General features: G+C 38.9%; 1 protein-coding gene across 2 annotated transcripts; it reads right to left on the reverse strand.

Moving 5' to 3' along the window:
* Window positions 1-307: 307 nt before the first annotated feature.
* Window positions 308-21,906, reverse strand: trim66 (tripartite motif containing 66). Of its 2 annotated transcripts, none has more exons than XM_084404160.1 (18): window positions 21,524-21,906; window positions 18,407-18,739; window positions 17,643-17,808; window positions 14,284-14,413; window positions 13,916-14,032; window positions 13,540-13,654; window positions 13,164-13,310; window positions 12,760-12,877; window positions 10,786-11,441; window positions 8,295-8,501; window positions 6,643-6,736; window positions 6,448-6,529; window positions 5,727-5,907; window positions 4,941-5,641; window positions 4,733-4,853; window positions 4,491-4,565; window positions 4,244-4,396; window positions 308-1,370 (listed from the first exon to the last, which is right to left on the reverse strand). In XM_084404160.1, exons 2-18 carry the CDS (start codon window positions 18,413-18,415, stop codon window positions 1,128-1,130), a joined length of 3,315 nt encoding a protein of 1,104 aa, XP_084260286.1. In that variant the 5' UTR covers window positions 18,416-18,739; window positions 21,524-21,906; the 3' UTR covers window positions 308-1,127. The 2 variants fall into 2 exon arrangements, with proteins under 2 accessions (XP_084260286.1, XP_084260287.1); XM_084404161.1 differs by having other exon boundaries at window positions 6,643-6,733; window positions 21,524-21,749.
* Between the last annotated feature and the right edge of the window lie 1,123 nt (window positions 21,907-23,029).

A 23,029-nucleotide genomic window follows, 5' to 3' on the forward strand; every position in this document is an offset into this window, starting at 1 on the left:
GTTTTTGGAAAAGTAATTACTTGCATGAGTAATTTGTGATAAAATGAGCTTACTTCTGGCAGGCAGTTGGTGAAAATTCAACAAAGGCCTTTTAAAAAAGCACTCTGATATTTCTTTAGTGACTCCAACTCACCAGCAACACGTAATGCTTTGCTTTCAATTTGACAAAGTCTTGATGTTCAGTCAGCAACATTTCATCCATAACTGACTGTATATTTAAATTAGGTTCGTTTCAAGTCTGATTTTAAAACCATTAGGGAACCGCAATGTTGTGTTTGTGTAGAAGAAGGAAACAAGAAGCTCTGAATCACATATTTACACCATACAGTATATATTTCAGACTAAATACAATCCAGCTAAAGATAGCAAATGATAGCAAATGATCTGCACAGCAATTCCAGCAATTGAGACCAGTATTACAAAATTCAGAAGACATATGAATATCAAACCTATTTGTGAACCACATGGAGGAACATGCTGGACGGAAAAGTGTCCCACCCGCCTGTGAAAACATTAGATATTTCTGTCTCATTAGTCAATAAACATTTGAAAGATATCCCAATTTATTCTAGAAAGGGGTTGTGGGATTCGGTCACATTATGCACCTCCTCCTGCCACCAAAAAAGTCCAATATGAACTAATGTGTTGCCACAGGCTAAATGAAGTGCTCCCTCTACAGGTCAATAAAATCATCACAGTTAAACAGCTGGGGAAATTACCTCATTACAAGGGATTTTGGGATAAAAAGAAAAATGAAATTTAGAACAAACGTATTATATAATATTACCAATTAATGTTGCATATCTATCTTTACTAAGTAGCAGTTGCCAGCAACCAGTCAGCTATCAAATTGATTGTACAATTTAACATAAGTGTAAGCATTGGGATAAATACTAGTGCAAGACCTTAGGCAAAGTCTGGAGATATAGGCTTATATCAACACCTACCCACAGCTACAGATAACAGCATAATACATGAACTGATTATAATATGCGAGATTAGTCCTCAGAAAAAAAGCATATACTGTTTTTCAACATGAATCCTTAAAAAACAGCAATCCAGCCAGTATGGAAAACTCAGAGCTCAAAGTGGATCAAATGTCTTTGTACATGTATATAGAGGCACAACTAATAGTGATTTCTCCTCCAGTTTAGTGAGTGCCTCCTCTTCCTCTTTCTGTGGCTCTGCTCTCTTCTCTCGGGCCAGGGAAATCCAGTCACCATGGCTTGTTGTTCCAGCTCCTCGTAATCCTCAATGTCGGAGTCGGAGTCCTCCTGGACAGGGCAGGTCAGATCTGGGAACACCTCCCTCAATTTGGAGGTAAAAAAGGACTGTAGACTGTGGCCTGCCTGAGCCACCTCTGAGTCAGACTAGAGAGAGAAACAGCTTGGTCAGCATCTACAGTACCTTTCCTCTTAAGATCTAGAGATACCATATGTCTGAGTATACTCCTATACATATTTAATACTATATCAGTCTGAAGTACATGAACCTGCTAAATGGCAATAAGGTCCTTACGACCTTGATGATACTAAATAATTGCATCAGTATATCTGTCTTAATCAGTATTTTGTCTTGTTTCGCACTTAAGATTAAGATATTATTATTTTATTATTTTAGAGAATATATTTTTATTATATACAGTGAGGAAAATAAGTATTTGAACACCCTGCTATTTTGCCAGTTCTCCCACTTAGAAATCATGGAGGGGTCTGAAATTGCCATCGTAGGTGCATGTCCACTGTGAGAGACATAATCTAAAAAAAAAATCCAGAAATCACAATATATGATTTTTTAACTATTTATTTGTATGATACAGCTGCAAATAAGTATTTGAACACCTGTCTATCAGCTAGAATTCTGACCCTCAAAGACCTGTTAGTCTGCCTTTAAAATGTCCACCTCCACTCCATTTATTATCCTAAATTAGATGCACCTGTTTGAGGTCGTTAGCTGCATAAAGACACCTGTCCACCCCATACAATCAGTAAGAATCCAACTACTAACATGGCCAAGACCAAAGAGCTGTCCAAAGACACTAGAGACAAAATTGTACACCTCCACAAGGCTGGAAAGGGCTACGGGGAAATTGCAGCTTGGTAAAAAAAAGGTCCACTGTTGGAGCAATCATTAGAAAATGGAAGAAGCTAAACATGACTGTCAATCTCCCTCGGACTGGGGCTCCATGCAAGATCTCACCTCGTGGGGTCTCAATGATCCTAAGAGAGGTGAGAAATCAGCCCAGAACTACACAGGAGGAGCTGGTCAATGACCTGAAAAGAGCTGGGACCACCGTTTCCAAGGTTACTGTTGGTAATACACTAAGACATCATGGTTTGAAATCATGCATGGCACGGAAGGTGCCCCTGCTTAAACCAGCACGTGTCAAGGCCCGTCTTAAGTTTGCCAATGACCATTTGGATGATCCAGAGGAGTCATGGGAGAAAGTCATGTGGTCAGATGAGACCAAAATAGAACTTTTTGGTCATAATTCCACTAAACGTGTTTGGAGGAAGAAGAATGATGAGTACCATCCCAAGAACACCATACCTACTGTGAAGCATGGGGGTGGTAGCATCATGCTTTGGGGGTGTTTTTCTGCACATGGGACAGGGCGACTGCACTGTATTAAGGAGAGGATGACCGGGGCCATGTATTGTGAGATTTTGGGGAACAACCTCCTTCCCTCAGTTAGAGCATTGAAGATGGGTCGAGGCTGGGTCTTCCAACATGACAATGACCCGAAGCACACAGCCAGGATAACCAAGGAGTGGCTCTGTAAGAAGCATATCAAGGTTCTGGCGTGGCCTAGCCAGTCTCCAGACCTAAACCCAATAGAGAATCTTTGGAGGGAGCTCAAACTCCGTGTTTCTCAGCGACAGCCCAGAAACCTGACTGATCTAGAGAAGATCTGTGTGGAGGAGTGGGCCAAAATCCCTCCTGCAGTGTGTGCAAACCTGGTGAAAAACTACAGGAAACGTTTGACCTCTGTAATTGCAAACAAAGGCTACTGTACCAAATATTAACATTGATTTTCTCAGGTGTTCAAATACTTATTTGCAGCTGTATCATACAAATAAATAAAAAAATCATACATTGTGATTTCTGGATTTTTTTTTTTTATTATGTCTCTCACTGTGGACATGCACCTACGATGACAATTTCAGACCCCTCCATGATTTCTAAGTGGGAGAACTTGCAAAATAGCAGGGTGTTCAAATACTTATTTTCCTCACTGTATTTATTTAGAAAATACATAATTTTATATATATATATATATATATATATATATATATATATATATATAATTATGTATTTTATATATATATATATAATTTTTTTTTTTTTTTTTACACCTACATATATACAGTAGTGACCAAAACCATTCAGCCTAAGAAAAAAATGACATCTTCACACTTTATTCAAATATTATTAAAAATTGGTCAAATATTTTCTAAGCGTATTACATAGTTGTGCTTGTAGTCAATTGTTTTGAAAGTGAAAGTAAAGTGACATGTGAAGGCCATAACCCATATTTGGAATTTGTCCTCTGCATTTAACCCATCCAAGTTAGTGCACACATATTAGGAGTAGTGAGCAATGAACACACACACACACACACTGCAAACCATGGACACACAAACCCGGAGCAGGGGGCAGGCATTTTGCATTTGGCACCCAGGGAGCGATTGGGGGTTAGGTGCCTTGCTCAAGGGCACCTCAGTCATTTCCTGTCCCTAATAAAAGTATTAATTTGTGATAACGCAATGAAACATGCCAAATTGAGCGTAATAATTTCTGTTTGTCCTTCAATCGCCCTAATCTCCTCACAACGACCCTCCGTAATAGTCACTGGATAATTTGTAATTGGTGTCACTACATGGCCACATACTTTTGCTAATGTATTGTACAAGAAATGCCAGAGAGAGGAACTGTAAGTAGCCACTTACAAATTCTTGTGATTTGATGGACAGGATTAGATGAATAAGCTCCCCCCAAACTTTCGTTCAGAACTTCATTTATTATACAATGCAAATACACAAAATGAACTCAAATGAGTGTAGCTTTTTTTTTAGCTTAATCTATTAAGAATTTAATTTAAACTAAATTAAACGGGATATTAAAAAAGTGATGCATAATCATTACATCAGCACGTGGTTTGAATGTGAATCAGTTATGAAATTAAATATTCAACACTAATGGCTTGAAGGAAGTAGATTAAAAAATAATGCAATTCACTCACGTAGTTGAACTTGGCACAGTTTTTGAACATGAGCAGGACATCAGCCACAAACTCTTGAGGGGAAAGATAGTGTGAGTGGCTGTTTCTGCTGAGCCTGTTCCGGATGACAGACAAATCCATGGGTTTCTTGATGATCTGATAATAATGACGGGCCTGTACATAGATAAAGATAAAAAATGAACAGATTTAAAGTAATAAAAGTATCATCTACAAATATAAAATCATGAGATATTCATTTTAAAATTACCAGAGGGCTGACAGGCTCATGGAACGGAGCACTGAGAATGTTGCTGAGGATCAGCAGCGTCAACTTCTCGCATTTCTGTGATCAAACAGACAAGTCATCCATCAATAGAGATATTTCACTTGTTAGACAGACAGTAAATCTCCTGAGGGAGGAACTTTTTTGGGATTTAGACTCCCAGATTTCTAAGGTCACAGGATTGATCAGAGCTAGGACAGATGAGACCTGGCATCCCCTTCACTTACCTTCTGGTCACACGCCGACAGCCCATATGGCATCGTGCCTGTGGACATCTGGACATTCTCACAGTCATATTCCACCTCTGGTTGCTCCAAGTCCCTGCACAGGGTGCAAATCCAGTCACCTCTATGGAAGCCCGAGATGATAAAGGTTAGTTTCAGTGGTAGGTAAAGACAAAGGCAGATACGTAAAGTAGGAGGGAGAGTGGCTTACATGGGAAAACTATGGAGTGGGGGAACGTGGCATGACAGGTGAAAGACCTTTGGGCAACGGTCACAGCACAGAAGGTCTCCTCCGATGAGACAGACCGCACAGAAGTCCTCGTTCTCTATCTCAGGTCTTTCCTCTGCAGGCTGATGCTCAACAGCAGGTTCTGATACATTCTCAGAGCCAGTGGCAGGTTGGAGAACCGGCGGCTCCGCCTCCCATTCGCACTCAGGTTCAAGATTCACAGTCACTTCGGCTGTGGAATCCGGATCCGATTCAAATTCCTGTTCAGAAGCCGAGAGCACGGATTCAGGAGGTTGCTCCGAAATGACATCTGATTCGGATTCGACTTGCAGTTCAGATTCAGCGCTCGGATCTGATCCCTGCAGGAGCTCTGATTCCACATCTGCATCTGAACTTGGTTCAGCCTCTCTTGTGGATTCAGTTTGGAAATCAGAATCTGTAACTGATCTGAGTTCAGATGGGAAGTGTATCTCTTCAATGTCAGGTTGCAAGACAGGATCTGAATCATTGGAGATGGCTAGAATCCCCCCGGGATCTTGGTTTAGGTTGCAAAACTCTTGGCCAGGAGGCTGAGAAACCTCAAGGGAGACAGATGATTCACAACTGTGCAGATGTTCTGGTGATAGCTGCTCTGTGGGCGACACGCTGTCCTCTGGCTGAACTGATTCCTTATCCAATGTTCCCTTCAAGGACATGAAAATTATTATTATGAGCTATGAGATGATATAAACCTTTTAGAGAAACATTTCATCAACATTGAAGTGATACCTGAGAAGTGACCTCTCTTTCTAGCACCCTCAAGACAGTTTCTTCAGGTTTGAGTCCAGACTCTGTCTGAGAAGTAAGATCTGTGCTCTGATGGTTCTGTGGTGGATGTCGTGATACCAGGATCTTGAGTCGCTCAAGACACACAACTGGAACCTTAGAACCATCTGGGGCTTCTTTGTCACTGTATCAAACAAAAACACCCAAACATTTCAACCTTTCTAAGACAAATTTGCAATGTTACTTGTAGGGCTGCATGATTAATAGAAATAAAACAGAAATCGTGATATGGTTTAGTGCGATTATCAAATTGAGAAGGCTCAAGGCTGTGATTTAATTAAATATATGCACTGCCTGTTTCTGTGTTATTTTATGACCTGGTGTTTTCAGTGTCTCAGAGCGGCTCAGTTTGCAGTAACATTTAAAAATCAAGAAATTAAAGCAGCCATAAATATTAAAATATTTGCATTATTATTTTTATTATATTTTCTTAAATAATCCATTTTTATTTTACAGTGAAATATTGCAATAGTAACATTTCTTATACTGTTTAATATTTTTATTTAGTAATAATATTAATAATTAATACGTTTATTATTTTACAGTCATTTTCATAAATAATCAACATTTTTGGCCAAGAGCTTTTTGTAATCACATTTTAAATTGCAATTGCAATTTTTATAAGACAAATTGTGCAGCCCCAGTTACATCCAATCAATTATACCTGGTGTCTGGATCCTCTCGAGGCATTCTGTTCTTTCTGGTATTCAGCCTTCTGTTTTCATAGGCATATGCATATACACTATCTGAAACCAGGAAAAAAAAATGATGTAGATTGATTAATCCACTACAGAATATCTGAATTTATTAAGTTAAACATGACGGAAGCTTATTTAGAAATGATAAATGGCCTCTTCACCTGGTTCAGACTTGTAGGTGGTCAGCGTGGACGCATTGTGACTGCTTATACGTCCCGGGATCATCTCAGAAGCATCAAAACGTGCACAGACCTGCTGAGATACAGGAAGTAAACAGTAAAATAAACATTGCCATTCTGTTGACAGGTAATGGATGCAGTGATGTCACAACATCAGCATACAGACAAAATCATTGAATATGAATGTGAGCCAACAGTGAACTTGTTAAACCGAATACAATCAGTTATGTGGGCTGCTGCATCTAATTTGTTCTCAAACAGAAAGAGCTTAAAGGAACTGTTACCTAGACAACAGTCATCTCTTTTGATGTACATCATCTGTATTATTCCTTAAAAGGCAAGTAATAGATCTGTGTGCACTTGAACAAAGGTGTTTTGGACTGTATGACAAAGACTGGATGTTTGAAATGGACTTAAAAAGGAATCATGATGAAAAGCACTTTAGGACATTTCATCAATGTCAATTACTATTAATATTAATAAAGTGAATTATTCATATTAGTCTACTATTCTTACTAGGGATGCACCGGAATTTCAGCCGCTGAAAATGGCATTTTCGGCTTTTGGCCAAAAGAGAAAAAGGCTAAAAATATGAGCTGAAAATATAAGCCGAAAATATATCAGCCCCTCAGAAGTTCTTTGTAACTTTGCCAGCCTTTGTAACATTTGCAAGTAACTTTGTAACCTTCTAAAGATGCACAACTTCGAAGTGACTCTGACCGAGCAGGTAGGCCTTAACAGTGGGGCGCAGCGAGCGGTGGACACGCACTGTTAGGCCTACCTGCTCGGTAGCACAAATCGTCAGAACACCCGCACCCAGTCTGCTCAATGCTCCACTCCGTGTGTGTACTCTCTGCTCAGTCGCTCACGGCCCAAGCGAACGCTCAACCGGAGAAGCTAAATATATTGATATTTAATATAATTTTAATATATTTTCTGTCCAATTTTGGTGTGTTACTTTAAATAAAAGTGTGGTTATTTTATTTTATTGGCTTATATTTTTTTTTATTCAGATTAAATTCAATTATTGAATTTAATTAAAAAGTCTAATATTAACACAATAAAAAAAAAAAATAAAAAAAAATAATTTAGAAATGAATAATTATTAAGAAAAAGTAATTTTCGGTTTCGGTTTTCCAGAAGTGCATCCAGAATTTTCAGTTAAGCCCAGAATTTTCATTCCTAATTCTTACCCTTTAGAGTATACAGGTCATTTTAAACATGGACGCTACAAGCCTTTTTGGAAATTTATTTTAAAGAAGGTATTTCAGAACCTCAAGAAACAATGCTGAGCTCTGGGACAAAACCCACTAATGAAGTGGTTCTCAACCTTTTTTACTCCAAGGCAAGTAATAGATCTGTGTGCACTGGAACAAAACCACGCTGGAACCACTGTGTCCATTGGTTTTTTAATGTATGGATTTTTTTTCTCTTTCATTTATGGCAATTAGAAGTGTACATAGATTCAAATATGTAACTAAAAAAAAAAAATCAATTTTTTAGTTGTTTTAGCTCATTTAAAACATTTTTAATCACCATCTTGAGTCCTTGGAAGTTTGCTGAGGCCCCCTGGTTAAGAACCACTGCATTAATATCTAAATGTCTCTGTCTCGCCACGTATATAGAAAGTTTACCTGCTCCGTTGTGCATCCCTGGTCCCCAGCCACTGCTGCCAGGCTGTGAGCAGCCCTGGCCGGCCTGTCTTTACAAAGCCTTTTACAAGGTCCTCGGGGTCCTACCGCAGTGCTCTGAGACCGGGTCGCCCTCTTCGAACCGGAGCGGCTCCGGCGGTCACCTCCCCGGCCTTGAGCCAGCGCGTACATCTCTAGCGCTGAGGATCTCTACGGAAGAGAGCCAAACTCTCATTAGCGCAGCATGATCTCGACAGCGTATGCAGCACACTACAACCATAGCAACAGTGTCAACAGATGACAGGGAGGTAAGGAACAACAACCTTGAGTGTGACAATGCACAGTAGCTAGTTTGGAGCAAAAGAAAGAACAATAACAAGCCCACATCTATCAAATGGAGAGAAAAGTACAAACTAATTCTCCTGATAATATATTACTTAGTTACAGCACCAATTATCGTATGTAAATCCCACATCTGGGGCACGAAAAGGCTTCTTTGAATAAGCGGCATTAACACATCAGAGATTAGACTTTCTCTCCTCCACGGCCCTCTTCTTCTCTTGTCATAATTTCACTAATGCGCAAAGTTCTAGAAAAGCCCAAGCGACTGCATCCTTCGCTACCACGACAAATGTCAGAGTCGGAGGCAGCAGCCCGTGCTCTCGACGAAGCCCCTCCTCCAGCTGTCTCTTAGCCCTCTCTTGTTTTTTTCTTCCTCGCCTTTCTAGAATAATTACCTCAGGATTAAAAACACTCACCTGATAGAAGCCGAGGAGGAGAGGGTGGAATGAATCAAGCTGTGGAGAGTGTCTTGCAAGCATGTGTGGGTGCAGAGAGAAAGTAGGAGGTCTCAGAGACTTTAGAGGTAATCGTGTGGGCTCTACAGCGAGATGAAGAAAAATGCAACAGCCGGCTCCTTCAATTCCCCTAGCTTCTCATTAATGCCAGGTTAAGTAAATATGTGGTTGCACCCAAGCGCTTTTTCCCTCCCTTTAATCATGTCACAGTTATGGGCTGAAGATGATACATAAAAAAATAAATATTACACTAATTTGCCTCTGGAGTGCCAAATCTTACAGGGAAACTGATTTTGATTGGTGTTTGTCCTAGGAAAATGTATCAAAATACTGACATCAAGAGATCTAATAATAACTTCTATAGCCTGATTTGGTTCTCATCCAATACAGCTCGAGGAGCGGTTGCTGAGCAGAGTGAGTCTGGATGTGTGTGCGCTATTGTGTGGTCTTAATTGTTTTTGAGCTCACACCACAGTTGTCCTCACTTATGTCTCACCATCTGCTTGCAGAGGTGCTATCTGCAGCTGCCAAGATGAAAACATTACAGCTGCATAAATAGAGATGATACTGCCTGGAATGATTCAATTTCCTCTTTCTAAATTAATATTCAGTGGTGGAGCCCATTGCAATGTCAGGTTCACTGTTCTCATGCTCTCACCCACACCAAATACACTTGAAGCACAAGCACTGCAAAACACTATGTTTGAGTTGAAATAGCAAACTATGTATAGACTATATATACAAACAAACAAACTATATACAGTATAGTAATTCAATAGATATATAAAATAATCGGTTTCACTTTGTTTTGATGGTCCCTTTAACACATTCTGTTGACTATAAGTAAAGTTGCACCTACATGTCTACTAACTCTCATTAGAGTGTTAGTAGATTATTAGTAGACTGGTTGGGTTAGGGTTAGAATAAGTTGACATGTAGTTGCAAAGTTACTTATAGTCAGTAGAATGTCCATTGGAGGATACATAAAAATGTACATTCATAAAATGTATAAAAATGCCTAAAGATTTTATTAATAAATATGATTTTTCCAGGTCTAGAAATCATACTTTATAAATAGGCTACCTAGGTTTTCCAAGACAGTGTGGTAGCCCTGGTTCTTTAAAGGAACAGTAATGAAAAAATATCTATTGTGTTTAGGAGTTTTAATTTAATCGGTTACTTTAACGCTTGTTTTTTCTTCATTTAAATTATTTTAAGTCATCTTGAGGCCGCCTTAGAAGTTGGCCCCTGAGCTTAGAACCACTGTCATAGAGAGACTACATGGAATATATGTAAAGGACAATTTAAATGAGCTGTATAAATTGTAAAATATGATTAATAATAGTAAAAAGAAAAGGTGGCCCCTCAGTGACATCACCTAAAATGTATACTTTTAAAATATAAATTTGAACCTAACATCGTGATAAAACATAAATAAATCAACTACCAAAAGTCATTATACTGTAAGGACCCCACACTGCAGCCCTCTTCAATGCCTCAGCACATTTGTAGTGCTGCTCAATGGTCTTTCATCTGCTAGGACTTGTGGTGTGGACCAGTAAACAGCACGGTTGACATGCAACCTTTGCAAGCACTAAAGAGCACCAGGCCTGAGGATTGTGGTCAGTGTTGAGCACACCGTGAGCAAGGGTATTGCTTTTGCAAAGTACAAATAAACACACATTAATGAAACTAACCCTGTCATCATCGACGCGAACAACGATAGGCTGCAGTTCAACCATGGGCTGGTTGCTGGTTTCTGTGGTCGTCTGCATTCGAGCCTGGTTGTGGACCTGTGGGAGCTCTCTGTCTGGTGATGCCTCTTGCCTTGTGTCTGCTTCAGGTGCAGATGTTTGCCCTCTTCGGTTAGGAGACTGGTCTGGTGCACAGTTTCTCCCATCCATGACAGTCTGGTTGGAATTAGCAGGGGGCGGCTCGGGCAGCGGGTGGTTGTTGGATCCGACAGGCTGCCGAGGCAAAGCAGAGCTGGATTCATGCTGGACGAGGTCAGGTCCAGGGTGAGAGGTGGACTGCTGTATAGGCTGGGCACCAGTTGGATGCATGGGGACAGATGCATCAGACTCCCAACAGCTGTGAAGGGACGGTGGGGAGCTCCGCCTGGTGGCTTGAGGACACGGGGCAGGGAATTTATCCAAAGGGACGGATTGAGTAGGTCTGCAGTGAAGGCAGCAGAGCTGGGGCTGGCAGAAGGTCTGGTAGGCACAGCCAGGTTCCCGCACCGCATGGCACAGAGGAGGCATTGCTATGCATGGGACAGGCTGGGGTCGCAGGATACTGGGATGACCCACAACCTCTGAGTATGAACGACTTCCACCTTCAACGACCAGCTGACCTAAAGCAAGGAGGAATCATTACAATGATTGTGCGGCAATAGATACAGTATTCCTCAGACATTTCAACTTTCTTCTCCACCAGTGTTAATCTTGTATTACTGACAACAGCGTTAACAAAGTTTTTATATTTATATACAATTTAAATATAAAATTATTATCATTGACTAAAAGACTAAATGAAAAATGCACATTATTTATAATTATAATGATTTTAATTAAAACATACTATTGATGAATATATGATACATGTTTAAATCTATATACTGTATAAACTGTTTGAACATTTGGTTTAACTTTGCACTCTCATCAACTAAAATATTATTTTTGATGAGTGAAATTAAATGTAACTTTAGTAAAATTGACAAACGAACATGACAAAATATTCGCAAAACTTAAAGGGGTGGTTGATTATGATCACTTTTCTAATTTTAGTTAGTGTGTTTGAAAATAAACAACATCTGCAAAGTTACGACGTTCAAAGTTAAAAGCAAAGGGAGATATTTGCTTTTAAAGAAATTGCTTTTTAAGGACTACAACAAATGGCTGGTTGGGACTACACAACATTCCTCCCGGGTTAGTGACATCATCAACCCCGATATTTACATAACCCCCACCCCCTGAACACAATTTATAGATTATCAAGATAGAATATGCTAATCAATGACTAGAAGATTCATACATTGATTAGAATTCACACATACTTCACACATAAGCTACATAAATTCATCAACTAACCATTCAGAAATGTTGTCTACATGTTTTCACTTCTTCTTGAGTCTCTCCATCTTTCTGACTCCGGTTTGAACATAAAAGGCTAAAAGTTTTTTACATTCTCATGCGTGTCTGTGTAAAAGGACACAAGCTCTTGAAGCTCCGCCCCCTGTGCCGGGAGCAGCAGCTCATTTGCATTTAAAGGGACAGACACAAAAACGGTGCGTTTTTGTTCACCCTCAAAAAGTGACAATTTTAACAAGCTATATAAAAATATCTGTGGGGTATTTTGAGCTAAAGCTTCAAATACACACTCTGGGGACATCAGATATTTATTTTACATCTTGTGAAAAGGGCATAATACTTTTCATCCAAACACAAACCTAAAACAAAATATGTAATATTTAAAAAAAAATACAAAAAAAAAGAATATTATTTTTATTTTCAAAAGCTATTTTTGAAGAAATTTAAAGATTAAAATATATGATCATTTAAAATTGTCCATTTGACATTGTTAGAATGTTCTCCATTCCAAATGAATGGAAGTGATGATGTCATCAATCATGGTATTTGCATTCTGCATTGTGATAGGCCTTTTCAGTTTACCTAAAGTGGACATCTGCTTGGTCCAGAAGCTGGCATCCCAGTTAAACTTGATTTTCAATGGGGTCCAAGCCTCTGAGAGCATCAGTGGCTCCAGTAATTGCTGCATCTGAAGAGCAATCTGACAAATGAATTATAGATCAAACCTCATGATTGCAAAGACACTGGGTTATAAATATTGCATGCAATTCTGGCAATGAAACTGAAACTCTTTGAAGTCTCTATTTTTAAGTTGGTGAGAGCATGATTAAGGCTAACTCTAAGAGATCTAAATGCAGAAGCAAAAAGAGGTGAGGCTACTTTAAACTAATAGCGCTTGCATCTTTTTGAGACCTGCCAGAAACATAGCAGGCAGCTGCCAGGAATCTTAACATCTAAAGCCCACTTAGACGTTGAGAAAATCCTACCAGCTCTTTGCTGAATAGCAGCGGATTGCGTCTGTGGTGGGCCGTAGCCCAGGTAATGAAGTTCTGCACATGCTCCAGCTGGCTGCACAGTTCAATGGCCCCCTGCAGCTGGTCCTCCAGACGTTGCTTGAAATCACTGGAGATACTCTGCACCGGAAGACAACGACAAAAACATGGATCCCCTCATCACTTTTCCCAAGATCCCCATCTGTTTGGATATGTCACTACTTGGCGGAATCTGCCTATTTTGCATGATTCGCTCTGAAGACGTTCTGTTCCGCACGCTCCATCACCAGTACATCCACAGTCAGCTGGATGTTTGGAGATGAATACGTTTGGAAAGACGGAGAGGGAAACGAGGGGAAAAAGTAATTACCTCCAGTTGTTCTATTAATAGGTTGGCCCGTTTGTTAAGCTCGTTCATCATAATCATCTTTGCCATTTTTATCTGGTTCTCTGCCTTCCTCTGGGTGATCTTTATACCGTGGAGCCTGGACAAACGGAAAGAAAAATGAACAGCGAGATGGCTAAGCGAGGATAAACAAACCGATATGGCCAGCACATCTGGATGCTTAAGCATCTGCTGAAATCATTCAAAGGAAGTAATGGATCTTGTTAATGTCATTATGCTTCATTTAATCTATGCTTGTCTGTTCACGTTTTAGATGAGTAATGGACACGCTTTGCTTAACTAGCATTAACGCTAACATTAGCACCATCAAGGAGGTGGAATAGATGAGGCATCGTCCCACCTGCCCTGGATCTGTTTGGCGGTGCTCTCCACAGTTGACCTTTTCTCCTCCACTCGGGCCATGAGGTTCTGCAGGAGCCAGCGCTGGTCTTGAAGAGCTTTCCCAACATGCACCAGCCTAAAGACAAGAAACCAACAACAAGTAAAACACCTCTGACTTTTAAAGTTTACACACAACATGCTCAATAGCATATAGTTGTTGATACGTGAGAAAGAGGCCATCTGTTCAGTCTGCATCTTTGTGCATGTGTTTAGAAAGACGTATGAGAGAGAGAGAGAGAGCGAGAGAGTCTGCAAGTGCTTGCATGTGTACAAGTGCATCGTGAACGTAGGCATGCATGTCAGTGGGTGTTTGTCCTCTACACATACCGGTGGTCTTTGTGGGTGGACAGGTGACAGATGCTGCAGGCCATGAGGTCGCACGTTTCACACAGGAGTTCCAGAGGCTCCTGTTTATGGAGAGGACACATGACAACAGCATGCCCGCAGCAACCGGCTCCTGAGACACGCAACACAACAGAGAAGAGGGAATGAGAGCTATTTAGATGATGCCCATTAAGACCACATTATCTGTAATCAAGAATCACAAATCAAAAAGAAATATTACAAACGTACGATTGAAAAATGCATGAAAACAAATGTGTTAATATAAGCATGTGGAATCTCTTAGAGGTTTAATGAGGTTTTAAGTATGTTCAAATCATTTTGACCAATGCAGAGTCAATGAGAAAATGCAGAAAGACCTTGTTGGCCTCTCTGTGAGTCACTCTCTATGCTAGCTTCATTTATTTTTAGTGGAAAAACAAAGCACATCAAAACGCTTATAAATATTTCTGGACGTATAAATGCATCTTTTTTCCAGCAAAAGAAAAAACAGACAAAAATGGAACACAGCAGAGCTTTGATCAATCAGTTAATGTCTCATTAAAAGCCCTGCCAATACGAGGAATGCAACTCTACATGTGCTTTTGAAGAGCCAAATAAAGTAACAGATACTGCTATCACGTGTACCTTCAGAATGGCCCACATTTCTGACACAAACCCAGCACTGGACATTTAAACACCATCAGATCAGAGTGCTACATGGCATGATCATATAAACTACATACACAGACAGGTTTTTTTTTTTTTTTTTTATATATATTTTTAAATCATTTTAATAATTAAGTTGCATTCGAAGAACCAAATAAAGAAGAGATACTGTTTTTACATGTGCCTTTAGAATGGCCCACATTTCTGAAATAAATCCAGCAGTGGACATTGGACACTAGACAAACTACCCAGCTAACTAAAAGATTTTCTCTAACCGTGCAAAACATCCAGTTTTAAAATGTATATAAAAAAAGAAAATCTTAATATGCGAAAATTAAGGGAACATTCCATTTTACCATTTGCAAATATAATGGGAATGTTACTTTTGAATGTTCTCTAAACATTCTGAAACAAGTAGTAATTTTTTTTTTTAAATGCTAAGCGAACCATCTTAACCTTTCAGGTAAAAACGTTCTATGAACGATTTATAAATAATGTTTTTGTGTTCACTTTGTGAGAATATTATTAAAGAAAAGATCCCTTTTTTTAACATTATTGGAAGAATGTTTGTTCATAACTTTAAGAGAACCTTGCCACAATGTTAGCTAAAGTGGGAGAAAGTTCCCTGTTCCCAGACAGGGCTTAGACCATTTTATTTTATTTTAAGTCATTATAATTATTTTGTTTTTCCAATAAATAAAATTATTTTAAAAAAAAATTTCACTTAAATTAATATATAAATATATTTTTATTTACATGTACATTTTACAGTACCAGTCAAAAGTTTAGAAACATTACTATTTAAATTTTTTTTGTAAAAAGTTCAATGCTCATCAAGAAGTCTCTTGCTCATCACGGCTGCATTTATTTATTTTATCAAAAATATAGAAAAAACTGTGATATTGTGAAATATTAATAAAATAATTAAAATAATATATTATTAAAAATAATTAAAATAATATTACAATAATATACAATTAAATTAAAATATTATTAAAACAATTTAAAATAATGGTTTTCTATTTTAATATACTTTAAAATATAATTTGTTTCTGAATATAAAATATCAAAAGCTGAATTTTTATCATCCATTACTCCAGCCTTCAGTGTGACATGATCCTTCAGAAATCATTCTAATATGCTGATTTGATACTCAGTTATTATCATTGTTGGAAAGAGTTGTGCTGCTTAATATTTTTTTGGGAACCTGTGATACTTTTTTCAGGATTTATTGATGAATAAAAAGTTTTTTAAAAAGCACTTTTCTAAAAATATAAATCTTTACTATCACTTTTTATCAATTTAACATCCTTGCTGAATAGAATTAAAAAAAAAAAAAAAAAAAATGACCGACCCCAAACTTTTGGACAGTAGTGTATATTGTTACTAAAGATTTCTATTTTAAATATATGCTGTTCTTTTTTAACTTTTTATTTATCAAAGAATCCTAAAAAAGTATCATATTATGTTATAAAATTTCAAATGAATTAAAATTAATCATATGTTATTATAAATTAAGCAGTATAACTGTTTCCAACATGATAATAAATCAGCATATTAGAATGATTTCTGAAGGATCATGTGACACTGAAGACTGGAGTAATGAAAAGTAGTGATGAAAATTCAGCTTTGCATCATAGAAATAAACAATATTTTAAAGTATAATTGTAATATTTCACAGTTTTACTGTTTTTTTCTGTATTTTTGATCAAATAAATGCAGGCTTGATGAGCATAAGAGACTTCTTTAAAAAAAAATTTTTTATTGTTAAAATATAAACTAGATGCACCTGCTTTTGTCAGCTCTGCACATAAAACCACAAAACTCTACCAAAGATGTCTATCCAGAAATTAGTTTGTTTGAATACACACATCTACTTGAACCTGGGCTGAAGCAAACGGCATAAACAAATAAATCAAACATTCTCGTTTCCGTTCCATTTTAACAGTCCCTTTGCATATATAATTCTGCAACCAGAGAGAGTTAGTCAGGCAGAATGCAGAACTCCATTAGAAATGAAGGACCTCAGTGACAGCACCTGTCACACTGGATCTACAGCCTGTCCATCAGAAGCGCCGGCTGGCTGATGCTGTGACAGTATAGGGTAGACAGAGACACACTGACACATTGCACAGGGAGAGAGGGTGTTAAAGTATGAGACCACAGGCTCCAACACTGAGAAGCTCCCACTGCCTCAGTGCATACTGGTGACCGACCACATCCTGCTTCACACCCGCACTTCTGTTTCTCTCACACTCTCTATCTCTCTCTCATCTTTCTTTTCTGTCATTCTTTTTGTCACTTTATCACTCCTTCTCTTGTTTTTTTTGTGAGGACTTGTGGTGTCGTTATCATATGCTTAGTGGATTTCAGAGAGTCTCACAAAAAAGCTCAAGAGTATCGATGAAAGGAAGCTAGTATAGGACAAGCTGGCCAAATTTGTGCTGCGTTTTCTGAGAGAGAATCAGTTTTAGAAACTAGGTCACATAAAAAATACACCACTACAATACATCACAGGATAATTATTCACACTTATTATAAAATGCATTATTCATTGTGTTAAAGAAGAGGGGTTAGAAAAATATGCTGCGGAGCTGATAATGTCCGGTGGCTAAGAGCAAAAATGTGCAAGCAAACAGCCAACCGAAGCTAAAAGAGGAAAGTAATTACAGATTGGCAAAAGAGAGACGTCTTGCCTATTTCAGACGGTGATGGAGGGTCTAGCGGCTGGTGCTGCAGATCAGAGGGTTGAGTGGAGACTCTCTCATGCTGGTGCAGGTCTGTGCACTGGAAGCACAGCCACTTGTTGCAGAAGGTGCACAAGCTCTGTGCCATCCGGGGCTCTGAACACTCAGAACAGCACTGAAGCACAAGCAGATACATTTATAATCATTCTTTTGTATTCTGATTGAATGAGATTTGCTGACACATCTGTCAGCCTCAAGTGAGTGGGAGTCTTGATATAGCAAGTAGTAGCCAAAGTAGCATCTGTAAATATCTCAAGTAGCACTTTAAAATATCAAAAGAATTGTTATTTTGTTGTTTATATATTGTTTCAACCCCATTGACTTTCCAAATATCTTCTTTTGTGCTCTACAGAAGAAAGATTCGATTTTTGGGGTGAATTATCACTTTAAACTATTGGATATATCTACTGGGACTTAATATTTATAAACCAAGCACTGTTGTCATGAAAAACAACAAAAAGCATTCATTCTGCACCCCACACTTTAATGAGAGCAAAGCTGCCCGTTCAAAGGATGCCAAAAATATTCACATTTACATTCCGCAGTATTCCCAAAAAGCAAACCCAGCGAAACAATCACATATTATGCGACATCCGTGTGTCACAAGAAGCCGCAGTTTGCTGATTACCTCAGTGTCAAACCAAAGGCAATTCAAATGTTGCATTATCAAACTCTCCAAATCGCCCTGAAAATGCAATGCATGACCGTCTTACCTTCTCCATGGTGGGTGGCGGGGTCCAGATTCCTCGGTGAGAGCGTGAGAAAGATTGCGATATCCAGGCGAGCAGCTCTCGCAGCAGTGAGGCAAGGACACGGCAAGCCTCTGACACAGCTAGAGCTCCACACCACACTGTGACAGCTCTACCTGCGGCAGGAAGTAGTGCACACTGCACACTTTAACCCCAGTGGAGTAGACTCCTGAGCGCTCCTCCTCGTGTGCCCTCAGCCGTGGCCGGCGCGTAGCTCTCCTCATTGGCTTCCTGCAGCAGCTCGAATCCCGGATCCTTCCCTCTGACAGCCACCATGATCTTTCTTCTTAAATAAGCCTGTTCATAATAATTGGGAATTAGGGAGGGCTGATAATTATTTTTTTTTCTGGGACAAAATATCCCCGGCAGCCCTTGTTGCCAAAAATGGAAGGGGAGAGGTGCCAGATGACCTACAATATTTAAGAGAACTGCACGCGAAGGGTGTGAGATGGATCGGGGATGAGGGAACACACGTTGGTGCCCTCCTTCCTCACTTCCTTAGATCAGCACTAGTAAGGGACAGGTCCCTCCGGACAGGACCCGCTCCCACGTAACACGCTGAAACCGGGTCAGCCTTCTCCAGGAGAAGATGGGAATTGAGATGTGCTCGCACAATGCCCTGCAAAGCGTGAAATCAATTATGATCGTATCACACTTCATCTTCTCGAAAGAATTTTGAGGCATGACTTCTTCAAAATCTTTCACAGGTAGGAGATGTTCGACAACCAATGCATAAAGTGGAAAAAGGCAGATGGGCGGGCGGGCAAAAGGGGATTGGCGTAAACTAATGAAACCGTACGTAACCCGAACTGACATCGGTGTCGTGCAGATCCCCGCTAAGAAACCACCGTGAGTCTGCCTGACAACAACCCCTGCAGCCTGACCTACAAATCTGACAACTCTCTCTTCCTCTAGAGCTGCTCATGGGAGCTTAAAACCATCCGATTCCCCATTGTGTACCCACAGACCCACTTTAAAACACAATTAGTCTACCCAGCCAGTCTTTCTCTTGTTCTTCGGGCAGACAGGCGTGCCTGCGTCTCCCGTCTTGCCTTCCGAGCCACTCCATTTGGCTTTTAAAACAAAAAGCTTACGCTTCCTCTCTCTCTCTTTCTTACTGCCAGAGATAGCTCCTTTTCTCCAGTAAGTGAATTCAGCATGAGTATCCTTCTGCCTGAGCAAGCACAGCCATCTCTAGAGAAAGTACATTAATAGAAACTTGAGAGGAGGTTCCTCCCCTGGAAGAACACCTTAGTAACATCCATTAACATCAATGGTTATGAGATCATGGCAGATTTGCCCATAGCAGATGGTAATGTCTCACTACAGATCATTCAATTCATTATGTCTTCACTCATTACAAGTGCATACTTTTATTAGCCAATTATCGGTTTGCAGATTGAAGTCTTAAGACACTCATTGGTTATTTGAAAGAATGTAATATATCCTTTATATAAGTGATACAAACTCAATCTGATGTTTAAATTACCATTGGGCCTCTGAGATGATTATTTCCTTGTCATGTGTAAATATGCAAAGACATCTGTCTAGTGAGACAGGACATTTAATTGTAGCATATTGAAATGATGTGATGTGCCATTAAACAAGCTACAAATAGCCAAATGACTGTCAAAGTCACATGATTTAGTGCGAGGGGGGGGGGGGGGGGTGCTCTTCAAGCACACACTTGAAAGGATACTTCATAGGGAAACCTACTGTACTGTATGGAATGTTTTCATGCACTGGATAGTTGCAGATAGTTGCAAATGTAAAATGTGAATCTTATTAATAGGGGAAAAGGACTTTGCCAATATCCTTGTTATAGGTGAAAAGGAAGTGGTAACACTGAAAACATAAAAATAATAAACCATCTGAGATACAATGTTATGAGATTATATGAATGCAGAGATATCTTATATTATGCTGCTGTACAGTGATAAGCAGAGATAAGCTAGCCACTGAAAATGACTATGATAAGCAACCACAAGCTATTGCAGAATAAACACCGCACTACTAGTGTGCTAAAAAAAAAAAAAGTTAGGCTATATATTCATACACAGGCTATAGATTATAAGATGTGAATTATGGGCCAGGGTGGGTTAATTAGACGACAACTAATAGACGCTAAAGAACAAAAGTTCGTTCGACCAAAGGAGGATCCAACCATAACAACACTACGATGCGCATGCGCTGTCCAATTACGATCCATTACGAGTTGTATACTTCGGCAATGCACGACAAGTCAGTGAGAATCACGTTATAGAATTACAGAAATATAACACACACACACACACACACACACACACACCTTTTTTCAGAGTTTAGTCAAATATTTTTACAGGCTAACTGAACTTTAGCTAATGGCACCCAATTAGCCAGCAATTTGCGTTGCAAGACACGAACTGACAAATCGCGCCCCCCAAAGATGACCTTTGCAGTTAGGACAGGCTACATTAAATAATTTAGCAGAGGTTTACGTTTCATAGCGGTAAAAAAAAAAAAAAAAAAAAAAAAGTCGTAGTATAATTCGCACACTGAATAAGACAATTATTCAGCTATGTGGAAATAAATCCTACTGTGATATGTGCAATTTGAACCTGTAAATAACTGTAATTGGAGTCAATATGGGAGGCAAATACCTCTTGAGTGAAACAAATTCTTGTTAAGGAATTTTACAGACAGAAAATAATAGGAATAATTCCATTTCAAGCCCTCTAAAATATTATTTATTTCGCGCCATTTACACACAAAAAAAGAATAATAGCCTAATAAAGACAGTCTACTCCCCAGAAACACTTAAAAAAAATGAATGGTGTTAAAACGAACGCGTTGAATAACATGATACAAAAGCACATGCACATGTGTTAAGTTGTAATATGTCAAAAATGCGCACCATAGACCTCTGCGTTTTTGGGAGAATCTTCTCGCACACCTCACAGATGGGATGGGACTGCACAAACTGCTCATATATGAGCAACATTTGAGATTAGTGCAATATAGAGCGTCACTGATATAATCACACTGACGATAGAAAATGAAATAGTGATGGACGCATGCACACATAATGAGTTTGAACCGCACCTTGCTTCTCTTGAAGAGGCACAAATCCAAAAAGCATCCTCCTCCTCCTCCTCTTCGGCGGCTGGAAGATTATAGCGATTTCAGCAATGCTTCAGTGTCTAAACTAGCTTCATATAACCATATCCTTAAAAGTCTTCCACCCGTGGAGACTATTTTTTTTAAACGCTTGTGATTTTATTTCCTCGACCGCTTAAGCACTGCAACTGTCAAAGGCACAACCGTGCATACATCTGACTGTAGAGATGCACAACTTTCAGTGTGTAGACTCCAGTAGATCTGCCATCTGTGGATGGAAAATATCTAGCACACGCAATCAAAGTTGTAATGGAACCGACCGCATTATCAATCCTGTCCTTCACCTCCCGTCTTTTTTCGTGATACGCACCCTGCGTTGCGCACTAAAGTTCTTTACCTTTAAATGTCGTCTGCATCCAATCCAGCAGATGTCGCCTTTGCCTCAGGTTTCAGCTGAGGAAATAGATTAAAAACATTTTTACCCATTTTTACCACACTTGAGCTGTCAGCAAGACAATATAGAAAGCGTTCAGTTGCTTGTCTACTGCTGGCAGATTAAATCATATTATTATTCGTATCACAGTTGTTAGGGTTAGGTTAGGAAACGATGTTTATTCAGCATGTTTTATCAGGATCATTTTAATTGGAATAAAATGGCATTTTTATGTAAATATAAATATATTTTTGGATTGGGTTAAAAAATAAAATCAACCCCAAAAAGTGCAAATTCGTGGTAATGTTACAGCACACACACGAATAATATTTGGGTTAGTTTCTTGGATAGGCTATACAGCATCTGAACTGTTATTCGTATTTTGTATGTAATTATAATTTGGCACCTAGTTCAACAGCTTTTATAATTCCTACAATTTCTTTCACAGATTTGAACTTTGTCGACAAAAATAAATCTCTCCTGCAGCCATTTGACTGACAGCTTTCCTGACCTTTTTCTTTTTGGCAGTGCTACAAAACACCTTTGTTGTGGCACCTTCTGTGCCACTTGTGGAGAAAGATGTCAGTTCTGCACTTGCTCTCAGTGGCTTTTATGACATTTTTTAGACTGTTCTTGCCCAGACAGGGCCCAAAATAAACTTTTTTTGTGAAGGGAGAGTGGATTGAGAAAATTTACCAGACAGAAATACATTTAACCAACCATAAATCTGTCAAAAATATTGCATATTGATATATTTTTATTTAAATATACATAATCAAACACAATTATTTTGATGGATGTTTGTGCTCATAAGATTTGTATTTATATAAAGTTAATTTTCATAATTTTCTGGAGGTAATTTAGATTTCTCTGTTCATTTAACATTTTAGTGCATAAAATAACATTGATGGCATATGCAATAAACAAAGCCTGTCCAAATGTCGCTTATTATGTCTTTCTCTAAGATTAACCAGTTTAGTTCATATTAATCCAACAAATACCAACTTGCTGATTTTTTTTCTTTCCATCATCTGCCTTCCACAGACACCAGCTATGGA

The sequence above is a fragment of the Rutilus rutilus genome, assembly GCF_951802725.1.
Source record: "Rutilus rutilus genome assembly, chromosome: 3".
NCBI classification, from domain to species: domain Eukaryota; kingdom Metazoa; phylum Chordata; class Actinopteri; order Cypriniformes; family Leuciscidae; genus Rutilus; species Rutilus rutilus.